Genomic DNA, 22,984 nt, shown 5'->3' on the forward strand with positions numbered 1-22,984 from the left:
ATTAAGCAATCAATTTTTTTTTGTCGAAAGGATGGTACGCTTCAATTCATTCCAAACTGTAGCTTAAATGCACATGATTACCCATCAGAGGGATGGAAAGTCAAATTTCCGTAAAATGGGAAGTAGACTTACGGAAGTGGTTCGGAATCGAGATGTGTAAAAAAAAAAAAAAATTGAAAACACAATACAGTGTTCACTTGCGCATATGTTTCATATAATTGAAAAAAAAAAATAAAAATCATTTCTTATCAACTGCGATAACTTGTGGTTATAATAAAGATAAAGAGAGACAAAGTTAGAGCAAGAAAGAGAACTTCACGCACACAAATTTAAATCAATAAATTTAGTTCATTACTTAAATGTTAAATAGATTGTGTGCACATCTTTAAATTCTTGACATAGAAAATATTTTAGAATTTTTTTTTTCTTTTCGCCGTTATTTCTCTGTTCCTTTTTTTCTCTAGCATGACGTCCTTTTGTAAAGCATGCATATGTGGTTTCCTCGCAGTAATAAATTTTAATTTTCACACACGCTTACTAACAGCGCCGACGACAGACAGGCAGAAATGTAGTAATGCGTGTACAAAAACTCATACATATATACATTTGCATATATATGTGTACAAATTTTATGAATTTTCTTTAAAAGTACGCGGAAAAGTTTTATGAATATTTTTTACTGTCTTCTCGTGAACACCAATATATGTAAGAGTTTGTCGTTTCATAGCTAAAAGCACAAAATTTTAATCTGTTTTTCTTTTAAGCCACATTCGCACACACTTACACAGATTGAATATAAAATATGCTCGTATTGGGATACATTTTGTGAAGCTCTCTCTAGTAAAGACTGCACGTATATACACGTAAATATATGCATATATGCATATATACATTTTATATATATACATATATATATATATATATATATATGCAATCACGTTACGTACTTGTTGTAAATACAAACACCTACATATAACAGCATTAAGCGACAGTCTTTCTGCCACCCATACCCCCACAAAAGGCAACATAAACACACACAAGCCGCAGGATACACAAGCAACCAGCACAAAATAATCCAATCTTGAGCATCTCTAGACCACTTATGTTAATGTATGCTCTACAGTGATACAAACCTATGTCGCTTACACACACACACACACACACAAATACTAAAATCGTATTTGTGTAGATATGCGGCAAACCAGCGTCATCATAAGATTTTTTAACAGCCAACAAGCCATTGAGTCGTTGGCACAGGCAGCTGCGAGCCAGCTTTTTTACTGCTCATTATCTGTATCATTATTATCATCGTCGTTATCTAAGCGCATAACATTGTCTGTTTCATAAGGCTGGCGCGCGTATATTTGTGTATATGTTGGTGTATGTAGGAGGCAGTTTCACTCTTTCTCTGTAGCTTGCATTGGATCCCCCGCTCCTACAGACCAGTTTTGTTAACCAAAAAAACTAGAAAATAAAAAAAACAAAAAACGAAGAAGAAAAACGCATCCGCCTGCAACGTCTGCTCCGTATATAACATAAACTTGCAAATGCGTTGCATTCTTGCGCTCATTCATTCATTCATTCATTCATTCAGTCATTTGCTTTGTTATGCAGACGTTAACTTGAGTCACTCGGTTAGCTTGAGTAGTCTGTCCGCCCATTAGGTCGTCGCTCGCTGAAGGTTCATTTATGTTTGCTTCCTTCGATTCTTGCCCGCTTTCCATTCCTCGCCGTCTTGGCTACTTTTTGATTCGAAATTTTCATTTCCGTCCTATTTTTTTATGCAACTTTTTTGATGAGAACATATTTGACATTACTTCTTATACATCCGATATAAAAAAAAAAGAAGAAAATAATTTAAAATATCGCTTCATATAAAATAAATATTTTTCAAATATCACAATAAGACAAAAAAAGAAGAGAAGAAGAAAAAGAAAAACTAAGTAAATAGGCAAACATATCATTTCATCGTTTGTTGCTTCATAAATAAATTAAAGAGAACTTCAAAGGAAATTGAAAACATCATCATCATCATTATCGTCATAACACCATCTCTTAGCACTCAACGCAGCTATATCTAGGGATAAACATTAAATCAAGCTCCACTTATATTATACGAAACGTTAACATGCACACGCAAACACGCACACACGCACACACAACTAATGTCAATAAAACATTTAAAGTGCAACTGAGAAGTTCTCAAACAAAAATTTCCTTCAACCTTTTGGGTTTATAGATATGTCAAAGCTTCAATTGAATAAATATAAATGAAAGTTTCGATCCTTAAACTTATTGAAAATGATTGCATTATTGCCCTGCCGTCCTTCCACTGCCACTGGTCTACGAATTGACACTTTTGATGTCAAGTATTATGCAGCACTGTTGAATTGCTCGATGGTTTGCTTGTGGCATTGCATATAAACTTCATATGAATCTTTTCGCGTTAACCGGATATTGAAATAAATGCTTTCCCCTCGAATAGCTCAGAAGACAAGTAACTACTGCGGCATAAGATCTATTTAAGTGGCTTGTGGTTATTTGTGTTCTTGACGGACAAGACCGACACCTTCAGAAGGTAAGGTCTCTCCTAGCCCAGTGAAGTACTTCCACCAGATTCAATCGTTTTCTATGTGCGCGGCACACTGCGCACTTAATGTTTGGCGCTTTGCCATCCGATAGAATTTTGTTATCTTTTGCGCAATACCTTTGCGAGCGCGGCCAAAGCGAGAAAACCAGAAGGGTATGGGTATACGAGTACTCAACAATGCTGTCATCTAAGAATAAGAGGCTTCACTTATTAATCCTTTGCGTTCCTAATTTTTATTTATTTTTTTTTTTTTGCATATAAGCTTGATTCTAGATCGACAAAGAAATTGGTGTAAGGTCGACATTAAACCGAGATAGGAGTGTACAGCGTTAAGTTTATTCGAGTTTTAATTTAATTTTATACTACTCATCCCTCCATTGATCTACATGTATATGCCGCGGTGAGGCATATTCAAAATCTTTGTGTGGACCAAGAACGATGGTCTAGGGCAACTCCATATTTTGAAACTTAACGCACTTTCCTCGAATTTTTGGAAACTACTCTACTCCCAAATGCGAAAGCGGTACGTAAACGTATCGAAGACCTCCTGACGGTCGAGGGCCCGAAATATCTCTACTAGATTCTTTCTCATCACAGATTTTTCAAAACTCAAGCAGAGGCATCTTCTATGTTCCTCAGCTCAACGAGCAAAGATGCCCGCTGCAGTTTCACTACACAGGAAAGAAAAGACTCTTGTAATAAATCCATCCCTGAAGTTTAATGACAACAAAATCTTTTTGTTTCTATATATGAGCCCATGCTTTAACTGAGACAGATGATTAATCGAACATCCCTAATAATGTATTTATATTAAGGTACTCTACACCATTTATGGTGCGAGGGTATACTAAATTTGTGGGGATGTATGTGACACACAGGAGGAGGACTTGAGATAAGCCGATAAATTCAGAATTACTTTCTGCGACTATGTTAGCTCATCCGTCCATCTGTCCGTCTTGTTTCAATTTATTAGCTATAGTTTTTCACACATTTTGATCGCATCTGATATGCTGAGGTGTTTTAACCCAAGGACGAACGCTATTTTGGACAGGACCACTTCTTCGATCACTTCCTTATTTTGAAATGTCGTTATATGAGCAACTGTAAGATGATGTAGGGTATTTTATGGTGGGCTCTGGCTGTTTATAGTATTTGTACTTGTTTTGTTTATTGTTAAGTAGAAATTTCGATAATGCTTCACGAAACTCTGTATTTATTTTCCTTCAACATCTAGCCTCACTGTGCAGTGATATTTTGTTTAAATCAATTGCCAAAGTTTTAATGAAGTTTGCAATCGTTTGTGAAATACGTACAAAAAATAAATAAACAAAGCAAAATTATAATTAGAATTTGAATCTTGGCATATGCACATAAATATTTCATTGGATTATATCTGTGAATGTTAAAAAGTCTAATGCATTCACTGACCTTTTCGTAACATAACGATGCTTAAGCTTCGTGTATATCGTCTTCCATATTACTCTCAGAAAGCAGGATGCAGGGAACATTCGTTGAGTAGCTTCAAAGAAGACCTCATTATGTGCCTTCCTAGAATTAGTGAACGCTTGCTTAGGTGTGAGTTGCTTGAAATTAATCCATACATGAAATGGTCTTAGGTCACCTCTTGGGCTTTCCTACATTGGCCATGTGCAATGTGATCACTTTTTAATATTCCAAACAACATTAGATGTGCTTTAGTTGTACTTTAGTGTACTCCCTGAGAAAAGTCCTTCAACATACCGTTATGTTGTTTATAACCAAACAGTTTGAGTTATTTATTTACTACATATTACATATCATCCAGTAAAGAGTTGAAGAACTGCTTACACGAGTGTGTATGTGTTTAAAAAAAAAAAAAAAAAAAAAAAAACTTTTATTTACATCCATGTACTATAATATAAACGCATAAATACAAATATAAACGTTTAGGTGTAAGAGCATTCGTATGTAAATTATATATAAATGAGTATAAATTAGTTGTTAGTTAAAAGTTAAAAAAAAAAAAAAAAACTACATACATACATACTATATATTATATATTTATATAAATTTGCCTAACTATGTTATATCCCTAATATGCACATATATGTGCGTGTATGTAAGTATTATAATAAAAAGTAAAACTAAATCAGTTCCCAAGTGTGTAACAAATTTTAATTATGTTAAAACCAAATAACAGGACAACAAACAGCAAAGAGAGCCTTAACAAGTGAGTATATGTGTATACGTGAAGACAAATTTGTAAGAACACAAATATTTAGTAAATAGGCATGTATGTGTGTTAGAAAATATTGCAGAGTACACAAAACAAACAAATTACTATAGAAGTTTATATTATAGAAATTACGGGGTGCAACGAAACTCGAATGCATTTTTCTCTCAGCACCGACTTCGTCAAATGTTGATTTTCACAAGTCAACTTTGTTGCTGGCCAGCCGAGGCGCTCAGAGCGCCGAAAAACGTTATGTATAATTACATATACTATATATATTCGGAGCGCCCAAGTGTTAGTTCAACAAGTGTTTCATCAACATTTACAAAATATGAGAAGTGATAATGTTTATAAGCATTTTATTAACCGTTTTTACTGCTTAAAAAAGTAAATGTACCTAAGCAAACCCAATTTCTACTGCTTCTACTGCTTGCAGCAAGCAAAGAGAACCCAGCAAACAATTTCATTTCAATTTCACTCAAATTTCTTTCAAAAATTACGCTCATAGACTTTAATTAAATTAATAAAAAAAATAAAATGCTTTATTAGTTATAAATAAAACTGAATGTTTTTTTAAAATGTAAAAAAGAAAAAACACAAAAAAATACAGATATAAAAATATTCGTTTATTATTACTCCTACTAATCATTAGCTGTAACTACGCTGAACTGCTATACACCGACTACGACTGGCTTACTTAATATTAAGTGAGTGAGAAGTATAGTTATTCTTTAGTACAGCAATGTATGTACGTGACCGAGAGACTTGTAAGGTAATATAAGTGCTTAGGTTTTTTTCATATATACACAGATACTACTATATATATATATGACGTTTCTTGTTTTTAGTAAAAATACTAACTAACTTGAGAGGAGCAGCAAAAGCATATTTACTTGGCTTGACTTGACTGTTGTATAAAAATAAATGTTAGTGAGAGTCTAGAAACGTGCATGTGTGTTTGTAAACATGTTTATTTATATTCATGTATATACTGACAATCAACGACAACAACAGAAGTACGACGAAAGAGATGATGACTATGATTGTTTGGTGGTGTGCTGTGTGCCAAGCTAAAAACCATACCATACCAACAGCAACAACAACAACAACACGCACACACATACACACACACGCACACATAACACCAAAACCCAGTATCTATGAGCTGTTTGGCAACTTTATAAACACACATTGTCTCAGTTCGTTTGAAACTGTTGCATCGTGAACGTTGTGTACATTGTGTTGGTTTTTGTAAAAATTTCTATTCGTAAGCGTCTCTGTGCATATCCGTATTCGTTTGTGCCGTATACATTTGTGTATTATATACAATTGCAATACACACGTTCACCAATTTACATCTTTTATTAAATAGTAGCCAGCGCCGCGCTTCCACATATTTGCAAGCTAGATGTTGCTAGAAAGCCCAAAAATCTCCGATAACTCGTTTTAAAATAAAAAAAAGAAAGGAAAAAAAAAAAAAGAAAAAAAAAAGAAAAGAAATTCCTAAAAGGATCTGTTAAGCCGCCGTTTTAAAAGTTTTTTACGTTTACGTTAAAAAGCCTGTCACGAGTGTTTATCGTTTAAAGTGAAAGAATCTTTCACAACGCAGATCACGTTTTAAAAGTGAAGTGCGCGCCAAAAATCACTTAAGGGCCGATTAAAAGTATCCTTGAAGATTTTAACGGGTATATATATACATATACGTATAGGCGAATAAAAATATAAATTTTTCGATAAAAATTTCTTGCAACTAAAGTCACTTCTGAACTGTTTTTATCCTAAGCTACGAAACAAAAAAAAAAAAAGAAAAGAAAAGAAAAAAAAAAATGTTTATCAGCGAGTGTTCGCGTTTTGCTTAAATTTAAAAATTATCAACAGTCAATTGTGCCAATTATTGCAACAAGCATAAATTACAAATAAAAATTTACACTTAATTAGAGAAAAGTTACGGAAAACAGCTACAAAATGCAAGGCGGAATAATAAGAAAACATCTGGATCTCTTGCAGACTAAGCTCAGTGCTTTGTTGCTTTTCATTGTCATTATAACAGGTGAGTCATTTTTTTTCTTCTTTTTTTTTTACGTCCCTAGCTCTCCTCTCTCTCTCTCTCTCTCTCTCACCCTCTCCCTCTCTCACTCTATATATTTCATTATTAAAATTTCTTTGTACAACTACTTTTAATTATTAATATTAATATTAATTCTATGTTTTTGCTTTTCTTATTAAAACCTGTTTTCGTTTTACCTGCACTTTTTAAACGGCATTTTTTCTCTGCTAATCTGTACACTCAGTAAATATCATCGCGTTTTGTGTCAGTGCCTCAAGTATCAATTTTATTATTTCTCTCATTCTTTTTGTTTGTGTTGTTTTATTGAAATTTCTCATTGCGCAGGTCTAACCATTTTATTATCGCATCTTCTTCTTTTACCTTCATTTATTCTCTCTACACACTTGTAGGCTTTTTTCTCTTCTTCTTTTTTTGAATTTATATTAACCCGTTTCCTTTCAAAATTGAATTAAACGCTTTTTCTTTCTATTCTTTGCGTTATCTTCAGTTCGGTTGTTTGGCTTTGCTTCTAGTTTAGCTTTAATGCGCATGCCATGTTGTATACATATACTCTCAGTTTTATTCAGATTCCTTTATGCTTCTATATACATATATATCTAGCATAGTTCTTTTTTGTTTTTTTTTTTTTGTTTGTTTAACTTGATTCTTATGATTTTTTGATATCAAGGTTTTTGCGGTTCTTAGTTAGATAGAATATTGAAAAGAAAAATTAGATCACGGCTGAGCTACTGGTTTTTCTGTTGTTTTAGCTAAACTTGTCTGTCGAGCTTTATATAAATTCTAATAAAATAGAAAGTAATTCAGCTGCATACAGTTAAGTATTTAAATGAAAAAGCATGACTCTCGAAAACAAGAAAAATTTTTTATTTTCATTTTTTTATCTAATAACTAAAACCACTTAAAAGTTAAATTTTGTAGGCAGCGATAATTTCAGAAATTAATGCAATGTGTTCCGTACTTACTTAACGTGACTAATAAAATAAACTCATAAAAAAAAAAACTATATTTGGAACAGAAACGAGCATATATTAACCGATAGTTAGCGTTATTAATGCAACTAAATTAACTGCATTCAGTGTTGACATCTTCTAGAAATTGACGATTGCGAATCGATAACATTCCAGCAATTTTTCAAGCATTATTATCGAAAATTAAAACAATGACTAAGCACATCTTAGATATTATTTCACCTTGACTCTTATACTCACCACCACATAAAGCGCAGACTATATGCTATAGGTGGCTTTTAAGGTACATATATAGTTCAGATCGCGGTTTTTTTGCCGCGGACACACAATATTTACAAATATACCTTGAAGGGTGCATAAATTCTATACAGCGCCTTTGCAGCCCTTCTTGCGAAACCAATCCGATTTAATCAAGGATTCTACCGCACGGCATCTTTGCATAGCAACCAACAAGTGAAGTATTATACTAAACGGACAAAGGGGGCAAAGCGGTGGCCTAGCACATGTCCGATGGGCGAAAGAAAAAGGGATCGATCATACGCAATCAATTTTATGGCGCCGAATGACATGACTTATTCGGTACTCTGCTAATGATCTATGAGACTTGCATCTACTACGAACCACTACAAGACTCGCAATTCGACATTCAAAATAGTGTGGCTTATGTGTTCTGGAAAGAAGATGGAATGGTGCAGAGCGATATATTAAAGAGGCGGTAATCGCGTCTTTGAGCAAGAGACCAACCTATTATTAATTTTTATGTGAATAAAATTAAGAAAATTAAACCGTTTAATATCTGCATACGCATGTGTCGTTTAATCTCCTTTCACCTGCTTAAGGTGAATATCGTAATCAATTTAGACGTATCTTTCTGTATGCCTAACTGATCGCTGTACGGCTGTACGTATATATTCTCCTCATTGCGACTTAAGAACTTCTTCTAGGAAAATAAATATGGATTTAAAATCCATATCTGTCGCCAATCTTAGTTTAGGTAAATCCCACTATCAATCCTTCTGCTTGCATCTTCGTTGATCATCTCTCTGTGGAAAAGTGAAACCGCGTACGCACTTGTCCTTCAATCTGTTTGCGTCAGGCTGAAGTAAATATCGGAATCAATGTAGAAGTGTCCTTGTCTATGGCTGCCTGTCCGTCTGCCATGTTGATTACGATTAGATGTGTAAACTTGACTTGATGTTCTCATTTGTCGTCAACATTAGCTTGGGTGAATCCGTCGATCGATCTTTCTCTCTGTATCTTCGTTGTTTGTCCTTCTGTGGAAATCACAATTAAGATCTTAGAATTTTATTTAAAACAGCAAAACACACAAAACATATCAGTTCTGAACAACATTCGATTTATTGCACTTGCCCAACATTGTTCAAAAGCCGACATTTTGTCGATTTTCCTAAACTATGTCATATTAAAAAGTTCCCAGTACAAAGCTGTAAGCTCAAAAATGACGGATTTGAACAGAGCTACGTAGCTAAGATCAAATATAATGGTCTTCAAATTATATATAGCATGCGACGTACAATCAATATATCGTTTGAATAGATTTCCGTTGTCTCTTTTAAGCATTTACTATATGGTAGCTAGTGATGGGGTATAAAAAACGTTCATGTTAATATGACGGATAACAAATGTGAACGTTGTAAGCCCTTAAAAAAAAAACTCAACATGATTTCATACCTTTGTGAACCAGTTTTCTTTTTAACAAAGCACATTTGCATAAAGCTTTATTTCTCTTGATAATTTTGAATTCATTATCAGAGTTTGAGGTCTTATGCTTTACAACATTCTTCAAAGATCATAAAAAGCACGAAGATTTTCGTGGGACCTAGATACAATTCGCGATTACTTGTTGAGACCATTAAAAAAACGCGGTAGTACTCATGATGATCAGGAAGGCACATAATAAACACTTTACGCTCTCTTTGCATTTCCATGGCTTGACAGTATTTTAAACTATATGAGACAACTCGAGTTCCCGCAGAGTGCGTGCAAGGAAGTCCTTATGACAATTAATTGCTGAATGTTACTATAACCCAGCAGGTATATTTATGAAGAATGGTTAACTTGTAAATATTGTTGAAAGATGTATTGTTTGAACATTAAAAGCACATCTAATAGACTACGGCGACAACCTCCCTATCTCTTTCTCTTTTCTCACGGCTTTCTCACTTGTACCCTATTACACGAACATCGCGTGAGTGATTGTTGATAATAGAAAAAATATATATATGCTTTAGCACATCGACACTTTGGAAAACTTTAAAGAAAGATTCCATAAATCCTTGATCGTCGTGACTTTGAGAATGTCGGTCCTTCTGTCCAATGATTCGTTTTTCGCTTCAAAGTAGGTGCAATTGAAATAGAATGCTGGTATATTCTGGACATATTTGCGAATGCGTTTGAGTCGTCCACAGGCGACCCACGCCCACTAAAGTAATCTTCAAAAGAGCGAGCCAAGCATTCCGATAAAATTTTTATGCAATTAATTAACAAAATTATGAAAATACATGCATTCTCTCTTCACACCCAGTCTAGTTTTTTTGGGCTCTCCTCTCTCTCTCTCTCTCTCTCTCTCTCTCCCTTGTTCAAAGAAAAAAGGGCAATTTTTAATTGATAGTTTTAGAAGACCTTGTTGTGCGAAACGGTAGCCCCTTCTGTGCAACAAAGTTTCGTATTTACACTAACATTAACGTGAAGAAGAACACATTCAAAAATTACTACTTAACCAAATGCCACTTATTTCACGATAATGAAAACAAAAAACAAATGTAAAATATATTTTTATGTACACAATTCAAGACTGCTGCGCAAAAGAGTTTAGAAGAAAAAGTGTTTTGGAAAAAAAGTGCGAAAATTTGTCTTCATATTTCGCACGAACTTACAAAATCCATAACATCATTTGAGAAAGGATGTCCAAGGCCAGAGAACAATATGTATGCGCGTGTGTGTGTGCTAATTTAGTAGTAATAGAGTTTATATTACGTCGCCAGAAGAGAAATGCACAGAAATCCCGCCACTAGTAGTTCCTTCACAATAATAATGATAGTAGTTTTGTCTCAATTGCTGTGAACAAATTCCAGGAAAGTAATGAATTTTAAATTTTTATTTTAACTAGAGAGGCCGACTTAACTTATCGCATGTGGCAGCAACATATCAATGCTTGCAGAGATAATTAAGAAAAAGGTTTTTGAACTTTCTGCAACTTTCATTAGAATGTTTTTTTTTTTTTATTTTTCGTTTTTAGTTTACGCTCTCTCTAGTTCAGTGATTTCAGTTAACATTATCAAAAAAAAAGAAAGAAAAAAAAATAAATAAAATGTTACCTTACAACAAAAACCCATTCAACTCATGCATATGCAGATGAGCAGTAAAAACGTATAATTACAACTGATGGATAGTGCTATGAGGATACAAGTAGACACAAATGCACAGATTTTTCTATGACTGCAATCACATCATAATCATCATCATCATCATCATCATCATTATCATCATCATTATCATCATCATTAGCATCAACGTCGTCGTCATCACCACGATTATCACCTTTCATAGCACATATACACCCAATATACCCAACATATACCAACCATATGCATGTGTGCATATGAAACTAAAAAATTACATCGCAAACATTTTTATTTATGCAATAAAAGAGGAAAGCAAATAACGCAAAAAATATAAAAACGAGCAAGAAATACATATAAAACAAAATCAACACGCAAACTCAAACATTCATATGTGAATAATAGCAACAAAAATAACAAAAGTAAATACGTATACGAATTTCGTGCAGTATGCCCTCATCATTATATTATCACATTGTTGTTGCCGCTGTCGATGCTGATGCCGGTGCCGTTGCCGATGCCGATGCCAATGTTGCTGCTGTTAAAACTATCTTAACATCACGAACAGCGGAGGGAACCAAACAAACAAAAATGAAATGAAAACACGACTCTTCGAGGTTTTGTTGGATTTTTTTTTGTCTTCTTTTTTGTTTATTAATATTAATTTTTTTTGTTTTTTCGTTTCCTTGAAACACAAATACAAGTAATTTACGGTAAATAGACACCAGACCCACAATATCAACAGACGGTTAAAATTCGTATATTAACAAAAAAAAGTTTACCGAAGCGAAAGGCAAACGGCTTATGAATTAAAAATTCAGAAAAATTGGTTACGCTTCAGCTTTTCTAATTTTGTATATAAAATAGAATTAAATGCGTTTTTATTTCAACCACAATACTTCTCCATCGAGTGTTCATAACAAAGCTCATTGTAGAATGGCACATTAACAAGAGCGATAATAAAGCTTTAGTCGAATTGCTAACAGCCCTTCCACGGCTTCCCCACTTTTATGCCATTTCATATAAAGGGATTGACGAGATGATCTGTGCAATATTGTTCTCCATGGAGACGCAACTATAAAGCATTACTCAGTGATGAAGTAAGTTGCGTTTATATACATCAACGCACAAACTACAAATGCCGCCTAAGGTGTTTTATGAAACATCAAATTGAGCGACGTACCTCGCATCTCCTAATATCCGATTTTTGCTTGTTTTTGTTTCTTTTCTGATAAACACACGGAGATAACAAACTAGTAAGAAGACGAGATTCGGCTGTGACCGAATTCTTTATGCCCTATGCATTTTCTTAAAAGAAACCCAAGAAGAAAAAAAAAATGAAATTTTTGGACTCTACTCTATGGAGTGGGTTGGTGAATAAAACTCCAGAAAGCAAAGGAGCTTTTATGTTGCAACGCAGGCGTGAACTTTGAGAGAGCGTGGACACACTTTCAATAATTTCGCCCCATTTATAGTCGATATCTTCAGCGATCGAGTCGTTGGTTATCACAAACATTATAGTGGTAGACAGAGGGACAGACAGGCACAGGTTGAAATCGATTTAGAACATCATATATTGATCAAGAAAATATGCGCTTCGTAAGGTGTTTGATGTTTCCCTCAGAATGCTGCAAACGTTCTATCGAAATGATTACACCTCCACCCTTCGGTAATGAGCTGTTCGTCAAAAATATAATTTAACACGTATATGGAAGCATTCTACTACAATAACACAGCGTAGCATGTACCTAGCAACGCTCACTTAGTTACAAGTAAACCGGTTTTTAGTATCGCATATACTCACTAAAATACTGCGAGTCAATCAACGTCGTGTAAAAATTCTTCGGAATTTTATGATAAATTTTACAAACAATTTGAACAAATTAGTTTTCACGTCAGTTTATTCCCAAATACAGTACGCTCCTTGTATACGTGCGTATTTAGGCAAGTATTTTTTTCTCCGATAAGGAATATGGTAAAAAATATCATTATTGTCAAATGCCTATAGCGAGTAATGTCATCTCTTAGAAAAGCTGGCAAGAAGAGCATAAGAAAGTAACGGAGCGATGGTTACGTATCGAGTAAATCCTAAATACGAAAATCCTAATTACGAAAGAATTTCTCAATTCGATGAAAATTAATTTTACGGCTGTCTGTGAGCATTTACGACCACAACGTGTTGCAGTTAAGCCATGAATATCCAACGAAAGCTTTAAATAACTCTTATTCACCAGCAAGCAAGGGACAACTGAAGACTGTTATAACTCAAATCGGTCTCAAAGATTAGTCCTACATATCCACTCATCGGACTCCAAAGTTGTCCACAATAATATACCCATTGTTGTAACCGTATTAACGGAAGGGGCGGAGGTACGAGTTCCCTTAGTTACAGTAGGAGAAGTGTAAAATTTTACACGAAACAATGTTTTTTTAATGTGGTGCTACTGTAAGGACTCAAATTGGTCAGCGTTGACTTGAGGGTTTGCCCGGGACCCTTAAATCGATTATATCTAAAGGGACGGAAGGACAGACTCACTTGTTAAGAAACGAAGATGACTAGAGAAAAATGGCTTGGCTTCCTCTCTTCTGGTAGATCGCTTAGGCAGAAAAATGGTTTCTATTACGGATAACAATGCGCCTCCAATGTCAAATTTCAGTCATTTCCAGTTGAGGTTTGGTAACAAGTGGTAAGAAGAAAATAATTCGAATTGAAAATTGAGTTGATAGCCTTATTTCAAGTTTATGCATCTTGTGCTACATTCAGAGTACGTGTATTCAAGAGCAGTTTCGACTAACTTACTACTTAGGTAACTTGCATCTTACCTTAACTTAGGATTCTAGAAAGCGTTAAGAGCGCAAACTAAGGATCCTCAACCCTGGGCACTTATATCATATTTATGATACGTGAGAAGCTCTATGTCCTACAATCGTTCGACCCTAAATTTGTTATCTGGAAATTGAAGAAATTTCTTTGATTTTTGGAATTTCGCCTGCAGTTAAGGAGAATTTTAAACAATCAATTTTTATTAAAGAGTTCTTCGAAGGTACTATTACATGTGTATGCGTAAGAATCTTTTCAATATTACGATGACAAAAAGGAAAGGACAACAAAACCTTGCAAGCCTTTCTTTCCATATTCATATACATCAAGTCTATTGCCGTTTTGACCTCTGCTGCTGCTTCTAGTTCTGCTTCTGTTTATGCTTGAGCTTATGCTTGCCTTGTCGCATGTCTATTTTATATCTATTTCATGTAATTTTTTTTCTTTAAGAGATCGCTTTTGTTTTGTTTTTGTTAAGCTACTAAATTATTTAAATTTCTCTCTCCTTTTAAGTCTCTTTCTTGTATATTGTTTTTCTTTTCTGACATTATGTAACAAGCAGACATAATAAGTATCCCATACACACCTTTTTAAAATTTTCCTTTGTATGTAAATACATACACATGTGCACGATAGAGATATACGTTCGTATACTCATTCACTCATTCACATGCATAGACAACCTAATGCATCTTAAGATGTACCTTCAAGTGTAACATAATAATATGCACATATGCATCCATGCATGCATGTATGTCTATCTGTCTGTATTAGAGCTAAATTTGCAATTGTTTTAACAGCTGCTCTTGAAAAACAAAGACCTCTTAGAAGATAACTCTGCCACTCTCCGACTGGCTGACACTTCTCATCTCTCTATTAAGATATCTTACGAGGTCGCTATGCTGTTATGAATGTTATTTGCATTTTAAATTTTATAATTAAATGCAAAACATACATTATAATGCTTCTTAAATACTCAAAAGAAATTTAAGTCGCTTTAAATCGGTACACAAAATGCATTACATACGTGTACATGAACACGACATCCAAGAATTTCTTCTTAAGGCTCTCATATATTTTTCATTTAAGGTTATATGTTTCCAGAAATGATCATAAGAAAACAAAACAAATGTCTGCTATTTCTTTCATCTTCTTGTACGCCTTACGTACAAGACAACAAAAGCATTTAAAAACTTTAGATGAAACAATTGAAAAAAGTACTGGTATTAACTGGTTATCAGTGCCGTTACATTCTTCTTTGCTAAACAGACGTGTTGTCGGGTCGACACCAAAATTAGCTTCTCTAGACAGTTCTAATCACTCGTCGTTAGTCTTTACTCTTACTCGTATATCTTAAGGAGAATTTTTCCGCGCCAGCTCTTCACGAAATTTTTCGCCCTTCATTTTATAGGCGATTGATTGGTGACCAATTGTAAATATTTTACGGGCAAATGAAGAAGAGTACAATATTTGCCCTCTTAGTTTGCAAAAGTCTGGTTAGTCTACGTTAAGCCATCGCAATCGTTTAAATCATCCCATTGAGAAGTTTACGAGCTCGTCAGGAGCGTACACAGTTCATGGGTTACGTAATTTAAGAAATATTTGATGTGTTCTTCTGGTCACTACCAGCTCATATTTAGTAGTTTGTTATAGCAGAAGGAAAATGCACCTCTAGCGGTGTGCGAAAATTTATTTTAAATTAAAGAAAATAGGAAAAGTTTTCAAAACGGGACTGTGGTATATTATATCACACAGAAGATTAAAATATCCATTGATTTAATATCAAATATCTTTTTATAAGAGAGAAGTTTTCGCTAAGGCAAGTGGCAGTATATGCAAGCAAAAGGCAGAATCAAAGCTTCAATCAAAGCTTCAGTCACTCGTCCATTTTACATACTCAATATATGACATACACAGCCGTAGATAACTAGATGGCACTCACTTCGCAATAAGAATAAAAGCAAATCTTTGTTTACAAAAGAGCAAAGAAAAAAAAATTGCAAAAATATGGTTTAAAGAACTACCGCGTAGTCAAGCAGATAAGAAGCGCGACCGTCAAGCCTGGGTTCAGCTCTCGGTTCGATGGACCGTACCTTCATTGCCACGTGCTGCATAGCTGCAGGAGAAGCCAGGTCAACATAACTATCGTATGGGTGAACAGTCATAGGATGCAGCTGAAGCCCGCCTGTATGGCCGATGGCTGTACGCGTAACACCAAGTCTAAGGGTTTACATTAACCCACCAGCGATGGACCTCCCGCACACCTTATGCCTGTTTATTTCCCTCGCTCTTCCAGTTACGGGAAACATTCCTTGAGTGCATAGTCCTACAAAAAAAAAGAAAGAACATCTGCATACAAAAACCTTTAGAAAATTGAAGCAAGTGAAACTAGGCATAGTTGCAGAGAACACAAATTTTAGATGTGGAAAGCTCCACAACTGATCAGAAATCAAGGTAAAGTTGTCGTACTAAATAACAGTGATCTATAATTTCTTCGCCAATTGCCACTTCATATTCCATGATCCATGTTAACTCGCACCCGACTGCTTGGAATGCTAAGTCTCCGTCTCTGTCGCTCTCCCTTCGTAAACTCCATCATTATATTCAAAACTTTTATGACTAATTCTTATTTCAATAAAATTCCATAAAATGCATTTGTTTGATTACGCGCACAGGATGGTCCCTGCATATAATACATATAACTGTATGCAGATAAATATATTTGTATTTACATAGCATAATTCCTTTTGTCATAAATTAATCAATCAAATTGAAAAGTCTCTCAATTTGAAAAATTGGATTTACGCTACTTTTCAAAAGAAACGATTCGATTATCAAAATCAAATACTGTTATTACGATAAGAATAACTTGCGGTTTTCCGAAGCGTGGCTCGCTTCAGCTATTCTTTGCACTCAAAGTTAACGTTACGTTCAAATATTAAGATTCACTGCGCAATTCTTTGCCACATATTTCTACACACTAATAGCCAAGATGTTAGATGATTTTAAACCGGTTCGGAAGCAAGCATTGCATATGCAAGTAGATGTAGATATGATGATGATGAAATTCATTGGAAAGATGAGTTTATTTACAACAAAGTAAGAAAATAAACACAACAACAATATATTCATAAAATGAGAAATAAGTAAGAACAGCGTTAAAGATAACAATAAATGATATCGATTACAATTATCTTTCCACTTCGACGGAAAACATTATACAGGAAATAAAGAGAACTTTAACGGTCGTTGCAATCGTTACATTGGGTTTCTCGGGAGTAATAATAGATTTAATAAAATTGACCATTGTTAGCCCTGTTAAGATATATTTATATTGGAAGAAAGTTGCTGTACTTGAAGAAAGCTCCGTACCTGAAAATGATGAATGAATTCGAGCAGCAAAGATAAATTGTCATCGGTATATACCTTTTTTGCAGAATATTTTTACCAGTGTGATTTTGCTGTTGCGTCACTATTTTCACATATCGCAGAATTATTGATCCCACCGCTTAATATATTGTTACGAAATGCTTTTCTTGTTACAGTTCGTATCACTAGATCGTGGTTTTATTTACAATCAGTTTGTTTAAGTTAGCTTGACAACATTCTTAACTGAAACTTTCTTTTCGACACAAATTTTCTTTTCCGACTAAGTCGTTCAACTCAAATAATCTCTGATTTCCGCTAATCTTTCTCGTCGGCCAGCAGCTGCATCACGCGCCATGAATTTGCACTTAGTTTTCCCTTCTCTCGTAAATTTATTTTCTGGGAAAATTATTTACTTGGAATGAAAGTAGATTTGGGATGGATGGCATTAGGCAATCAAGAAAGTCGAGTCGCAAATGTGTGACCAATTTGAGACGGCCAACCTTTGTCCCTCGAGCGTCTTAGACAACTTTCGCAGACATCATACAGCCGAGCCTAAGATGTACTAACCTTTGTACGAAGTGTACTTATCGCGAGCAACGTTGCAAGCCTGCGCTTGCCATTAACTTTGGTCCTTGTTTAGATCTTTTTCCTAATTTTTTCAATTGTGAGCGTTCAAACATCAGACCAACAGAGATGCGGTCGTTATTCTATCAACACAGAATCTCATGCTTACAAACATAAAAAGTAAATAATACGTGGAATGTCGGATCCGTATTTTTGGTTGGTAGAAATAGATGGACATTTATGGTCTTTACCATTTCCTATCGTCAAGCCAGTCAATTAAAATTAATTGAAAGCAGCTGGATAATGAGTTCCAGTTCCTTTCAATGATAGCAAAAAAAAAAAAAAAAAAAAAAAAACACAATATCAAGTTCTTCTCTTTGCAATTTTGAATGCTTCACATAGCCAATGTCAATACAGTTTTCAATACAACCTTAGAATTACGGTAGCTTCGATAGTATAACACACTATCTTAAACTTAAAGTTAAAGTTGTGTAATTCACACAACTTTTCTCTTGCATGCGCTCACGACTTCAACTGAACCACATATATATATTGGTTATAGGGTTGTTATCTTCAATACAGCAATACGAAATGCCATTAACGATAATCAAAACCGTTTCATTATCTCTGTTATTTGCTTATTAAAGAATTTAAAATTAGCTTTTCCTATGTACAGTATGTACAGTAGTGGAAATAGTTGTTGTACATTCATTAGTTTCCCACTTTTCGTCACTCTAGACTTCCATGCCATGCAGACTACTTACAATAGATTTTAATTATGCGATAACCGGGTCATTTCATCTGTAACATTTGTGTAAATATGTAGAATAAGGTTAATTGAAAATGCGTTTCAATAACGAGATATTAAAAATTGCATTACATACAATGACGGAACAAGTTAAAGTGAGAGATCGGAGGAAAAAAAATATGTACACTTTCTTATATAAGCAGCAAATGTGCCATTGTTTGAAAATTTCTAGGACAAAAGAAAAAGTAGCGGACAGAGTCGTTAAGAAATATTCTTAAACTTCACGAACTTTCAACTTCTCTTCGGTTCTATAGAAACACCAAACTAACATTCATATCGTTTTACTCGAAAGTTCATATAATTGAAAAAAGTGGATACTTTATAATCACTCAATGCTGGCCCTCAAAAACCATGAACATCTTCGTACAACATAATCGGTCGTTAAGCATTCAATAAAAATTGAAAAAGTCTTCTAGGAAGGGATATCCAAAACGCGAGACGACACAGTCCGAGTTTAATGTAATTAACATTCTCGGCGAAATCATTTTCTTCACTGATTTTCGTAGCCGATCACCCAATCTGAGAACTTTTTCTCATATGAAAGTACACTTTCTAGATGAGAAGAAGCTCAAAAAATGCTGCCACATCCTACAAATTTTCAAATTTTTCCACTTTCCCTTTTATATAACCAGGTTTTCAAATTACGATCGCTGTATGGAAAGTGATCGCAAAAGTGATCCGATCCAAGCCATTTTCGAAAGGAACCGTCTTTGTTTCGAAACATCTGAGGGAAATATGTTTTATCGACTGAACGCATAAATATACATAGCAGAGAGTCTACGAAACTTAATATATCGAGTACCGCACAAGCGACATGAACATATTTTAGATGTAGGAGAGTTTGCCCAACAGCGGAATGGCGTGTCGGCTCGTTTTACATCATTCGCCCTAACACTGCACTAAATGTGTCCGGATATATAAAACGCTTAGAAGGTCTTTAGACAGATTCACCGACAGTCTTTAGACACCATTTCGACAGATCTAAAATGACTTTTTTTTAATTTTTAATGTTTAATAATATAATATGATCCAATGATTTGACATTGAAAGTGCCTGTACTTCGTGATGGATCGATCACATAGGTGTATTTCAGAATCAATAAAATCTTCCCTTAATAAATAGCCTGAAAAAATTGCTCTTAGTTGTTCGCTTCATTTAAGGCATAGTTAACATGCTTAAGCACAGTTCATACAAATAAATTTTATATACATATGTACAAATATAGAATTTAATAAACGTATTTAAACTGACAATTACAAGCTAGACACAATTGCAGGCAACAGTTAGTCATACATATGTGAATTCATAAGTTTCGACGTGCATGAAATTTCAGTCAAGGCAACTTGGAATTACGTGCACTTGTGAGAACGGCTTTTACGTCGTCATATTTATTTGTTCACTTATTTTTCTTTTCTTTTTTTATTTATTTATTTATTTATTTTTATTTTTATTTTTTTTTTTGTAATAATAAAACTCACGCCTAAACATAACAATAAGCTGTGAGAGTCTGTTTGTGTTTCTCAACCGCATATTTCTTCCTACAACGTAAAGACTAGGAAGAAGGAAAATGATAAAAATATTTTTAATATAAAGCGAAATAATAAAAAGTCTTTTTTATTTAAATCTCAAGAAAGAGACATGTGGGATGTGGGATGTAAGAGAAAAAAAAAATTTGTCTCTATGACATGATTTTTGTTCTTTTTTTTTTTTTTTGTAAGTTTTTTTTACATTTTATATAAGAAAAAAAGGCCACCACAACAAGTGTATGTATAAACTGCCTCAACACCTGTAAACATTTCTGGGTATGAGTCAAAGTCAACTAACTGATAATGAGTATCTCATTGAAAGCATGCATTATTCATGAATCATTTTTTGCGTAAACGATAATGAAAAGCAAATTCATTCATAATAGTTGCAAAATGAGTAATCGTCGATGTAAAAAGAAAGACAAAGAGAGAGAGAGAGAGAGAGAAAAAGATATAAAGAGCGAAGACAAAGGCTATTAAAACCAATTAAGGAAATCACGTAAGGTAATCACGTCTTTCCAAAGAATTTCTCCTCTTCGTGATTATCTTACGAACATGAGCAACATGTTGCTGATGGCCTTCTATTCTAAGTTTTATTAAGTTTTCGTTTTAAGTTTTTTGAATATTTACCGTTATTGCATTTTAACGATATCTTTTAATCAACTAACAATCAAGGAAATTATTGCCACCCAAGCACGCGCATCACAAGAATGTTTCCTATGCCATGTCAATGTCATAACGTACATCCCTTTTCGTACGGCTTAAAGCATGAATTCACGCTCACGAACCATAAATGAACGTGCTTTTCAAAAAATTCATTTCGCTTCTGCCGCAAACATTACTATGCATATTTTGTTTCTCTGCTTACCATCCAAAGCATAGCTTCTTTCAATGTCGAGTCTGCGCTCCCGCAAGAAGTCTCCTAAAAAGTAATAAAAATTTTATTTAGCATTTTATTTATTTTTCTTTTTCCATTTCAGTTCATTGATTTTTTTTTTTTTTTTTTTTTTGTTTTCTTTACTTTGAAAATTTTGAACTCATTAATGCAGTTTACTGTTCATATATCAATCACCGCACGACTCAGTCGAAAGCAGTTGATATTTATTGTTTTGCTGACTGTAGTTTTTTCAAATGCATTATTAGCATATCTGTTACATATCTATCTGATGGATATCAGGAAAGCTTATGAAAAACATTGCATGGGCCTATAATGAAAACTATGTTTTTCAATATTGTTACGCTTAAAGTTTGTCTTTCAAATATTCTATTATTCTTTTATATCAACCGGGCCTTTTCTAAGCAGAAACTAAAACAGGAAGAACATATTTTTTTTTTTCTCTACTTATACCAATGAAATGCAGCATTTCTTTCTTTCACTCCGTTCTTGTCGCAGCTATTTATAAATATGTATGAAGACAAACTCAAAAGTTTATAAGCAAAAAAAAAAAAAAAAAAAGAATAAATAAGTAAATAAATAAATAAAAAATGAAAGAAAAGAAAACAATTCACTCTACCGGAAACTTTTCGTTCAATTTATTCATAGTAAAACTAACAGCAGATATCCTAATAAAAATTATTTCAACTTTAGTCAACTTTTAGAAAACTTTTGTTTTTTTTTTCCTTTTTTTTTTGTGTGTGTGCTTATAAGGACATGCAGACGCATGGAAATTTATATAAAATCTCAATTAACTTTTATAATAATTAATAAAATCGAGACTTTCATAGCAATAAGTACAACTGTGCTCAAAACTAATCGCGAGCGGGACGAAACTTATAATGGGGGGACGGAAAACAGGGCAATAATCATCTCACTCCAACTTTTTATTACTTTTTTCATTTACTCATGTTTCTAACATTTATTTGTTATTGCCTTATTTCATTTGCTTGCGAAGAGAGGGACAAATCAGAAGGCAAAGGCATAAAAACTAATTGTAACATAACAGAACATGCCAGCGTTGCAGCCAAATGTAACACAGCCTAGCAACATGTAGGCACTCTCAACTTAGCTCAATAGCTAACAAGTTAGCATAATCCTGAACTTTATCCTGAATCTTTACATATGATAAAGTAAATTGATCACTCAAGAGGAAAAAAGAATCAAATATGCCGGAACTATGGTGCATTAAAGCATTTTTTTTTTTTTTTTTTTTTGAAACTCAAGATAGAGCAAAATTAGCAACGATGAGCTCCAATTTATTAGTCTATCAGAAATAAAAACAAGTCATAACCGGTCCAAAGGAAAAATTCATTCAAGACAATAGTGAAGGCGAATCTGATTCGGGCTTTGCCCAGATGCTGACCGAGTCGAAAAGGCGACTGGTCGTTTAGGCATATCTACGGAAGCACCCAAAGTAATGTGAGGAATGTGTTGTGAATTTAGCAAAGGTGAAGCACATTCCACTTTATTTGAAGTAATTAAATCTATATAAACCATGTAAGGGGAAAAAATATATATAATACTGCTAACCTTTCTTCAACGCTTTTTGCAAAACGAGGTTAAGCGATGAAAAATGGGACGAAAATGCCTTCTTGCAAGTCAGTATTGTCATGCTCCTCAGTGATGATTCCTTTAATATGTAGCACCTGAGTCGCTAAGCTCAGCTAATTGCCCCCACTGGGATTGCCAAGGATATGAGGTCCTTTGTTATCTGTCATCTGGCGGCCATCTAGATAGAGAGAGACTAATTAACCCTAAG

At 34.1% G+C, this 22,984-nt stretch overlaps 1 protein-coding gene across 5 annotated transcripts in view; it reads left to right on the top strand.

The window, feature by feature from the left end:
• Positions 1 to 6,077: 6,077 nt before the first annotated feature.
• The window catches only part of LOC119632770 (fasciclin-3), a 161,927-nt gene continuing 145,020 nt past the window's right edge, over positions 6,078 to 22,984 (top strand). Inside the window, exon 1 of one of the 5 annotated variants that reach the window (XM_038025838.1) lies at positions 6,078 to 6,852. In XM_038025838.1, coding sequence (XP_037881766.1) covers positions 6,768 to 6,852 — 85 coding nt within the window. In that variant the 5' untranslated portion in view covers positions 6,078 to 6,767. The remainder of the gene's footprint in view (positions 6,853 to 22,984) is intronic. The other 4 variants (XM_038025841.1, XM_038025840.1, XM_038025842.1 and 1 more) reach the window with 4 other exon arrangements.

The sequence above is a fragment of the Glossina fuscipes genome, unplaced genomic scaffold, assembly GCF_014805625.2.
Source record: "Glossina fuscipes isolate IAEA_lab_2018 unplaced genomic scaffold, Yale_Gfus_2 2, whole genome shotgun sequence".
NCBI classification, from domain to species: domain Eukaryota; kingdom Metazoa; phylum Arthropoda; class Insecta; order Diptera; family Glossinidae; genus Glossina; species Glossina fuscipes.